This window comes from Rattus rattus, chromosome 14, assembly GCF_011064425.1.
Source record: "Rattus rattus isolate New Zealand chromosome 14, Rrattus_CSIRO_v1, whole genome shotgun sequence".
Lineage (NCBI taxonomy): Eukaryota > Metazoa > Chordata > Mammalia > Rodentia > Muridae > Rattus > Rattus rattus.
In genome coordinates this window covers 42,462,981-42,472,532 of record NC_046167.1, presented here as the reverse complement: position 1 = coordinate 42,472,532, position 9,552 = coordinate 42,462,981, and the positions used below count along the sequence as shown (strand labels likewise).

The 9,552-nt window shown below is 44.4% G+C and overlaps 1 protein-coding gene and 1 non-coding gene across 3 annotated transcripts; one reads left to right on the top strand and one right to left on the bottom strand.

Moving 5' to 3' along the window:
* Positions 1–984: 984 nt before the first annotated feature.
* Positions 985–8,829, top strand: Btn1a1 (butyrophilin subfamily 1 member A1). 2 transcript variants are annotated; one of them, XM_032884721.1, is made up of 7 exons: positions 985–1,063; positions 1,581–1,928; positions 5,530–5,811; positions 6,727–6,876; positions 7,586–7,606; positions 7,727–7,753; positions 8,165–8,829. In XM_032884721.1, the coding sequence occupies exons 1-7, from the start codon at positions 985–987 to the stop codon at positions 8,827–8,829; spliced, it is 1,572 nt and encodes a 523-aa protein (XP_032740612.1). The 2 variants fall into 2 exon arrangements, with proteins under 2 accessions (XP_032740612.1, XP_032740611.1); XM_032884720.1 differs by having other exon boundaries at positions 1,578–1,928.
* Trnae-uuc lies at positions 3,800–3,871 on the bottom strand. Its single transcript has one exon. It is a non-coding gene; the product is annotated as a tRNA-Glu (tRNA).
* Positions 8,830–9,552: the final 723 nt, after the last annotated feature.

The window sequence follows — 9,552 nt, the reverse complement described above, 5'->3', positions numbered from 1 at the left end:
AAGTTCGCTGGCTGATGGCCTCATGTCTCATTTCAGTTATTCAAGCCTTCTTTCTCTTTGTCCCCAATCCCTATATTCAGTCCAGCTCTTTAATGCATATATTGTCCTCTTAGCTGAGAACGATGAACCCAAACTACCCAACCACCAATCTGTAGTCCACATGTTTGAAAAGCTGCCCCTCCCCCCACCCCAAGTAAATACACTTGGCTATCTGGGGGCAGGCTTCTCTAACAGCACACAGCCTTCTTCCTTCTGAAGCTCTGTCTTTGGCCCTAGGGTGACAAACAGCCCTTTTCACTTGTTCACTGTGGTTCTGGTTCCCTTTTCCTCTGGGACTGTTGAAGTCGGTAGGTGCTTCACTGTCAGCTCAGGGAGCCACAGAATAACACAGCTCTCTTTGTCTTTTCTCAGAACTGGTCTTTCTGTTCCTCAAGCTCTTCAACTCTGCCTCTCCCCTTTCTCTTAGACTTTGGCAAGATTGTATGTACTTCACTATGTGACTCCCAGAGATCATGCCCCTGAGTGCTGCTGGGCTTACGGGTGTGAAGACCACCTCCCATCTTTCTCTCTCTCTCCTCCATTTCATTTCATTCTCTATTTCTACCTCCGAGGCTTTATTGTCATTACCACTTCTGAATAGGAACAGCAAAGTATCCTACTTGACACGAGTCTATTTCATTGTTGTTGTTGTTGTTGGTGGTGGTGGTGGTGTAAATACTGAGATTCCAAAATATCTTCACTATCTACAGCTGTGCCTTACAGTTCTATTCTGGAGTCAACTGAGGGCTGGAGGACGGAATTGCCTGACCAGATTTACAGAAGAGTAGGCACTGTTGTAACATGGACTGAAGATAACCCTGCAGGGAAAATAAAGAGCCCTCCAGGTTGGAAGAAACTTGTGGAGAACAGGGTGCTTGTAGCTCTGACCATTTCTCTCCGAGCCTGAAGTTCTTGGCAAACCCCATTGCCCCAGCAAGCTCAGAAATGGCAGTTCCCACCAACTCTTGTCCTTTGGTCTGTCTGCTCACCCTTACAATCCTACAGCTACGTACGTTGGATTCAGGTAAGTCTCTGTTCTAGCCTTCTCTTTCTTGCACAGTTGGAAAGTCCCTATAAACATCTGTGATCCGGTTTGGCTCCTGGTGGGGACTTCCACCACAATCCAGTGAATTCAAAAGAAATCCACCTGGGAGATAGTGCACACTTGGCAATTCCAGCACTAAGTGGGCAGAGGCAGATCTTTCTGAGGCCAAAGCCAGCCTGGTCTATACAGAGATAGCTGGGACATCCAGAGTTACATAGGGCGCCTAGTTTTTCCTTTAAATCAAAGGAATTGGAACTCTGGGTGTGGTGGTACACACCAATAATGTTAACACTTGAGAGTTGAGGGCAAGGGGATCAAGGAACTCAAGGCTACATAGTGAGCTGGAGACCACCTTGGGATTTATGAGATCCAGTCTGAAAAGTAAACAGAACAAAAGGAATAGTAGCCAGCCCGAGTTCCTTAGTTTACAAGAAGATTGGTCTGTAGGTCCTCCAGCCCATTCCATTGTCCCATCTGACCTTGTTTATTACAGCAGCTCCCTTCGATGTGACTGCACCTCAGGAGTCAGTGCTGGCCGTAGTGGGTTCAGATGCGGAGCTGACCTGTCGCTTTTCCCCAAACGCAAGCTCAGAGCAAATGGAGTTGCTGTGGTTTCGACAGACGAGGTCGCCAGCGGTACTTCTGTACCGGGCTGGCAAGGAGCAGGAGGGCGAGCAGATGACCGAGTACCACGGGAGGGCGACGCTGGTGACAGCCAGACTCCTAGACGGCCTCGCTACTCTGCATATCCGAGGTGTCAGGGTCTCGGACCAGGGGCAATACCGGTGCTTTCTCAAAGACAACGACTACTCCGAGGAGGCCGCTGTGCATCTCAAAGTGGCTGGTGGGTACAGAGGGGATGCGTCGCCTCGTCACTCAGCGCAGAGACTCTTACTTTGGGAACCATTGTGTTCATTCTCCAAATTACTTTGAGTTTGAACAAGCGGGGCCGGCGCAGAGTGGGAGATGAGTGGGAAGGAACTCAGCTAAAAAACCAGGATGTAGAGCGAGATGTCATTCTTGCAGATACCTTATTCTAATTATCTTTAGCACTTTCCCCACTAGCACAGGATGATTCCGTCCAAGAAATATATAACATTCTTAATTTAACTCAGTTTTTTGAGACAATATCTGCTGTGTAATTCCGGACATCTTCCTGCTTCTACCACCACAGTACTGAGATTTCAGGTGTGCACCCCTGCATCTGGCTATTATATTCTTTTACAAGGTACACATAATTTACTGGACCAGTTCCGGTCAATTTGTATGCCAGTGTATGTTTTCATGTTTACGTAAGGCTGTGGTGAGCATCACACCCTAACAGAGTGTGGTCCACTGCGAAAATTCTTTTTTTTTTTTAAGGAATAAAAATTTTTAATTATTTTTTTTTAAAACTCAAAAGCAAACCGATGACTAGATGCCACCTTCCAAAGGGTCTAGGAGGCCCTTCAACTGGTCATGCTGCTTCTGCAAAAGCTACTGTGGAGATGTGAATGAAGGAGCATTTTAGGGTCCCAGATAGCTAGTCTAACTATTGTTGTCATGTGCTGGTTTAACCCCCAAACCAGCACAAGGATGGTGGGACAGCAAGACCCCAACACGTCCCTCAGCATCGGACTGTCTCGGTGAGATCGTGGCACACCCACCCTGTGATACTTCGACACAGGAGGTTTTTATTTGGGGTTTTATTTACCTTAGGAAATGGTATGACCACATATCCTCACCCTGTGGAGAATGCGTTTTCACTAAAACTATAATTTTGTCACTTGGGTCTCTCCATTTATAACTGATGACATCGAGGAATGACCTCCTCAGTTAACTTTAACCTCTTTGTTTAAAGGTACTGTTGTCGTGAAGGAAGAAAGGCACAAAATTTAGGCATAGTTACCTGAGTACTGCTAGACATAACTGCACTGTCTAACCACAGTGTAGCAAGAAAGAAATGGGATACCACAGCCATGCGATCAATAATATAATAATATTAATATTAATAATAATAAATATTAGACAGCCACATGAGACATTCTGGGAGATTTGGGAAGAAAGGAAAGCAGCAGCCACATGGTTACCCTCAGCTCAGCAGAGGGTTCTCATTAGTTACAGTGAGGGTCAGGCTTCTGTTGGTGGACACAGGGCAGAGCCCAGTCTGCAGCTGCTCCCTTCTCTAGCTGTTCATCTCTGTTCAGGCCCTGGGCCAGGTGTATGCCTTGCTTAGTTGACTTCTGGAGGCGCCAACCGCTGCGAAAATTCTTGATCCACCCCAAAATGGTTTTGCTCATATTACCCAAAGTCCCTCCTCCCTCTCTGAGATAATAAGGAAAGAATACACTGAGCTCTAATTTCCCTCCTTGCTAGTGATCCAAAGCAAACAAATCTCCCACTCCGTTTTTCCTACTCTGAAACGAGAAAGAGCTAAATCCAGTAAGAATTTGCAACGAGGTAATGAGTGAAGAGAGAAGAGAAAAACATTTTGTTCATGGTAAAGCATCGTATACTCATAAAATAATCTCTATATCTTAGACCAGTGTGTATAATACACAGATACTCTCTTCCGGTAGTTCTCGTTTATTTAGGTATTTAATTTGCTACTTTTGTGAAAGGAGCTGACACGCCTGTTTCAAAACTCCACAGCTTTAAGAAAGCTTTAACATTTTTTCTCAGGTGCTAGAATCATTTGTCGAACAAACCAGAACAAACCAACCTAAAAGAACGAGGTTCCCACACCGGGAGTCGAACCCGGGCCGCCTGGGTGAAAACCAGGAATCCTAACCGCTAGACCATGTGGGAGCTTCTACTCTCCTCCCTTTATCTCCTCCTCCCATGTACAGTATTACAGGCAAATATTACACCTGCTCTTAATGTGCTGGGAAAGGAATCAACTTAATTGTACTCCTAGCTCAAAAATACATTGCCATGTTTTGCCATATATAATTTACCAAATATAACTCTTACGTCATTTTTAGGGAAGGGCATCTTACAATTATATAATGTATACATGTTTATATACATATAAACATATGTATATAATCACACACACTTGTGTGTTTGTGTATGATATTTCAGCTAGTGACACCCTGTAATTCCAGCAACTGGGATATACAGGCAGGAAGATTAGAAGTTCAAAATTCACCTTGGCTACTTAGAATCTCCATGTTGTTATTATCTTTTAATAAATGATGGCCATTTTCATAAAATACATACACACTAGCTTAAAATAGGAAGAACTGTAGAGGTGTTGTTTAAGGATACTTCTCTACAGCCCAGCATTTTTCTGTATCCTGTAGAACTGTGAAAGGGGAGAGGGGAGAAGGAAAAAGAGGGAGGAAAAGAGAGAGAAAAAATGATTTAGACTAAATAAAAGAGAAAGGTAACTTTATGTTAACCTCGTTGCTGCTGAATTTCTGTTGCTGTTTGTTTTTGCGTCAGGGTGTTACTATGTAGCTTTGGCTGCTGAAGCTTACTCTGCAGACGAGGCTGGCCTAGAACTCATAGAAAGCCACCTGCTTCAGCCTCGCCAGTGCTTAGACTAAAGGCGTGGACCATAACATTCTCTTCTGTCTTGGAGATATGGTCTTGAACTCATTACATACATAGCAGAAGCTGGCCTTGAACTCCTGATTCTTCTCCCTCCACCTCTTAAGTGCTAAGATTACAGTGTGTGTCCCCTGTGTTGACTTTTGTTGGGGCATAATTCTGTGAGGAAAGATGAGGTTGAAACCATTTAAGAAAATTCTTGAGTCTGCATCCTAGGTAAAGGAAAGTTAAATTATTAACAACAAACCTCAAGGGGGGAAAAACAAAACAAAACAAAATTCCGAACTCTGTTCTCAAGATTATAGTCTTGTGGGGAGTAGAGGTGTGACTCAGTTGGAAGAGTGCTTGCTTAGCATGCACAAAGCCCTGGGTGGGATCTCCAGCACTGTATAAAAATGGTTTCTGGTGGCACATGTCTGTAATACTAGCACTTGGGAGGTAGAAGCAAGAGGATCAGAAGTTCAAGGTCATCTTCAGTTGTTTGAGGCCATTCTGAGCTACATGATAATCTAAGAAGGAGAATACTTTCTCATCCATCCTAAAACGTTCTTACCATAGTCCTCTCATCCTCTAAATCATGTTATGTACTTCTAACCATAGAGGGCTTTCTTGACTTTAGAGCCACCTTTCAGCCATTGTTCTTGCTGTTCTTGATGGTTGGACAAGCACCTCTATGTCTACTCATCAGATTTTTCCTTGTGTTGAAGGGTGTGATCCCAGTAAGGCTCCATCTCTAATAATATATAAGATGTTGTTTTTATTAATACAGTCTTCATACAGTAGATTAGGGTTAGAGGAATCCTACCTAGCCCTAGTCTACTTTTGCCTCCTCTCTGTCTTTCTCAAAGGAAGATTATCATGTTCCCAGGAAAGCATCCACTGAAAGATTAAGGTCAGTTTCTCTCTAATAGCTGTGGGCTCAGATCCTTACATCAGTATGAAGGTTCAAGAGAATGGAAACATGGAGCTGGAGTGCACCTCCTCTGGATGGTACCCAGAACCTCGGGTACAGTGGAGAACAGCTAACAGAGAGATGCTACCACCCACATCAGAGTCCAGGAATCCTGATACGGAAGGCTTGTTCACTGTGACAGCTTCTATGATGATCAGAGACAACTCCATAAAGAATATGTCCTGCTGCATTCAGAATATCCTCCTTGGCCAGGGGAAGGAAGTAGAGATCTCCTTACCAGGTCAGTGGAACTAGTGCTGTGTACTCATGGTGACAGAGACTCAGGGTAATATGACTTGGGACCCTGCTCAGAAGGGACATCATGGTAAAATTGCCTACATCTTCCTCTACAACTCTTGCCTGCTGACTTGAGGAAGCCCTACTGACTTAATTAGAATAAAGATACTGAGGGCTGGGCTGTTTCTCTGTATGATGTATGTAGTGCTTGTGTGACATGCAGAAGGTCCTGGGTTCTTCCCCTAGGTCTGCACATGTCGGTACCGTGTCGGTGCTGGCGCCGACATGCACACACCACCACTATACCAATCTCATTAAAATTCCAGAGATTTATTCCAGAGAAACAGGTGACAGAGAAGCTTTGCCTCTGGGGTCCTTCCTGATTCGACCCTTCTCCTTCAATAAGCAGGGAGACTAAACTATTTTTCTGATTTGACTGTGCCCTCCCTGAACCTCTCCTCCATTCCTTGTTCCACAATTGAGCTCTGTATAGATGGCCAAAGACCTCTAAGTTCCTCCTGGAAGCTTCATCATTTCCAGCTTATTACCTGTGGTTTAGGTTTACCAGGAATCATTCCTTGTTTATTGGTCAATAACTCCCATTCTGTCCTGCATGCAGCCAACTTCCTTCTTTACCTCAACGACCTCACGGATGGCTAACAAGGGGTTTCTGTAAACTTTTATTTCACATGTTCTTACCCAAACTGGCTCTTCAGTGCTTGCTTTGGCCCAGGGTCAAATCTTTCTGAAAAGCTTAGCACGAAGGAGCAATTCTTGCCATGGGAAGTGGGAGGCCACCAAGAGCACCAAGAGCATCTCTGTCCTTCTTTGGTACCAGGAGAGAACCTGAAATTATTCCGGTTCCCAACCAATACCCTTTTTGGTTTGTTGTTTGTTTTTGTCTTGTTTTGTCTTTTAGCTCCCTTCTTGCCAAGGCTGACTCCTTGGATAGTAGCCTTGGCTATTGTCATATTGGCCTTAGGGTTTCTCGCAATCGGGTCCATATTTTTCACTTGGAAACTATACAAGGAAAGATCTAGAGAGCGGAAGAAGGAATTTGGCTCTAAAGGTAAGTCACAGTGTCTGGAAGGGCTTTGTGTCACAGCTTCCAGGGAAGGTTGGATTCAGGCCTGTTTGAGTGACTTCCAACAGGAAGAGGCTGGATTTTAAAATTCTGAGGCTGGAAGGAATTATAAACCTTCTAAAGTCACAGGTACCTAATATGAAGAAAACGGCTCATGACCCCGGCAGAGTCAGAATCAGCTCAAACTGTCATTGTAAACCTAATATTCTTTCACAGTCCAGCTTTAAGTTCTCTGGACACTCTCTTTCCGTTTCCCAGGAAGAATCTTATCTTTAAGATCTGGCCCTAAGGGCTGGAGAGATGGCTCAGTGGTTAAGAGCACTGACTGCTCTTCCAGAGGTCCTGAGTTCAAATCCCAGCAACCACATGGTGGCTTGCAACCATCTATAAATAAAATAAGTAAATCTTTAAAAAAAAAAAAGATCTGGTCCTAAGTCCTAAGCCAGGAGAAACTTCCAGATGATTTCTTAGAAATATTGTTTGTTTGTATTTATTTATTGTATTTATTTATTTTTATACTTTATTTTATTTTGCTGGCAGCATTTCTGTTCCTGGTTTGCAGGCAGTGTTCCTATCACCAGGGCACCACAGATTAAAGAGTGTCCCTTTATGTGTTTCTCCTTCTGGTTTTCCTCCTTCCTCTCTCCCATTTTAAAAAAGCCATTTTGTTTTTGTTTTTGTTTTTGTTTTCCAGAGAGGCTTCTGGAAGAACTCAGTAAGTGGCCTTCTTCTTTTTGAGTCACAAGATTTTTTTCTTTTCTACCTGTTAACCCTCTACTGATGGTCTCTCTCTCTCTCTCTCTCTCTTTTTTTTTTTTTTTTTTTTACACTTCAGGATGCAAAAAGACTCCCCTTCATGAAGGTCGGTGGTTCTGAGCCCCTCACTGTCTCTGAAGCCCTCCCCTGGGAGTCAAAGACCTGTGAGGCTTGAATGCAAAAACAGTCCAATGACCTCCATAGTAATAGGATAGAAACAGGGAAGGTGACAGTGAATGGTCTCAGCGCTTTTGGTCTGGAGACCACAGATGATGGCTAGCAGAAAAGCTCCTTTGACAATACGCCGTTTGATATTTAAATCATTCTGTAGCTTCCAGTAAGAGATGGGCTGGAGAGAAGGACAGCTAATGAGCAGCCTGATAGCTCGCTGCTACATGCAGGGACTCCGACTACAGCTCCCCTATAGCTCTACAGCTCTTCTATGTCTCTGGGAAGGAGGGATAGGTCTAGTAGTCCTGATACCCGACAGGCTGATGCAGTCTCTCTTTGCCTCCAGTTGATGTGACTCTGGATCCAGACACAGCTCACCCCCACCTCTTCCTGTATGAAGATTCAAAATCGGTTCGATTGGAAGATTCACGTCAGATCCTGCCTGATAGACCAGAGAGATTTGACTCCTGGCCCTGCGTGTTGGGCCGTGAGACCTTTACTTCAGGGAGACATTATTGGGAGGTGGAGGTGGGAGATAGAACTGATTGGGCCATTGGTGTGTGTAGGGAGAATGTGGTGAAGAAAGGGTTTGACCCCATGACTCCTGATAATGGGTTCTGGGCTGTGGAGTTGTATGGAAATGGGTACTGGGCCCTCACCCCACTCCGGACCCCTCTCCGGTTGGCAGGACCCCCTCGCCGAGTTGGGGTTTTTCTGGACTATGAATTAGGAGACATTTCCTTCTACAACGTGAGTGATGGATCTCTTATCTATGCTTTCCCTAGCACCTCTTTCTCTGGTCCCCTCCGTCCCTTCTTTTGTCTGTGGTCCTGTGGTAAAAAGCCCCTAACCATCTGTCCAACTGCCAATGTGCCTGAGAAAATCACAGTCATTGCTAATGTCCAGGACAACATTCCCTTGTCCCCTCTGGGGGAAGGCTCTACTTCAGGAGACAAAGATAGTCTCCATTCTAAACTGATACCTTTCTCACCTAGCCAAGCAGCACCTTAACAAATATTCCAGCTTCACAAGTTTGCCTTCCTTTGACTACTCCTTAATGCCCTGAAGCTTTAGCTGCCAGCTTCCTTCAGTCCTATTTCTTTCTTCCTGTTGGATGGAGATTAATTCACATTGGGAAGGTGGTATCTTGCTACCAGACAAGGCAGGAAGAAGGGCTATCCTAGTTTGTTTCTGTACTAACATTGAGGAGGTAGAGAGCTGATTCCTAAACTATTTCTGGTGCTCATAGTCCTTCAGGCCAGAGCCTATATAGGAGGACTTGGTACAATCACCTGAGGGACCAAGAGGCAATTAGGTTGGTATGGAATTGTGGCAGAGACATCAGGAAAAGGGGTATGTGGGACAACAGGTTTTAGGCAAGGGAGAACAAAACCAAACCACAGGATGCTAAAAAAGGAAGAGCTTGGCCTAAAATCCTATAAAGGGACTTAGAGGAGATGTGACAGGCAAATGAAGTGAATTTGGTCCAACTAGATCCTATCCCTAGGATTTTTCAGTTATATCCCATTTTTTTGTTAATTAAAAATTTTGACAGCTTCATACATGTATATAATGCATTCTAATTACTCTCACTTTCCTTTATTTTCTCCCCTTCCTTCCCCTCCCTTCATCAACACCCCCTTCTGACTTCAAACCTGACCCACTGAGTTTAATGGGCTCTCCTTTGAGCTCTAGAGAGCAGATGTCACTGAATACAATGATTTCCCCTCTCCT

Excerpts from the sequence above, each read along its gene's own strand:
- Btn1a1 (XM_032884720.1), top strand. The coding sequence starts at position 985 with ATGGCAGTTCCCACCAACTCTTGTCCTTTGGTCTGTCTGCTCACCCTT. Across the intron at positions 1,929-5,529 it reads TGTGCATCTCAAAGTGGCTG|CTGTGGGCTCAGATCCTTAC; the intron begins GTGGGTACAGAG and ends TCTCTCTAATAG. Across the intron at positions 7,754-8,164 it reads AAAGACTCCCCTTCATGAAG|TTGATGTGACTCTGGATCCA; the intron begins GTCGGTGGTTCT and ends CTTTGCCTCCAG.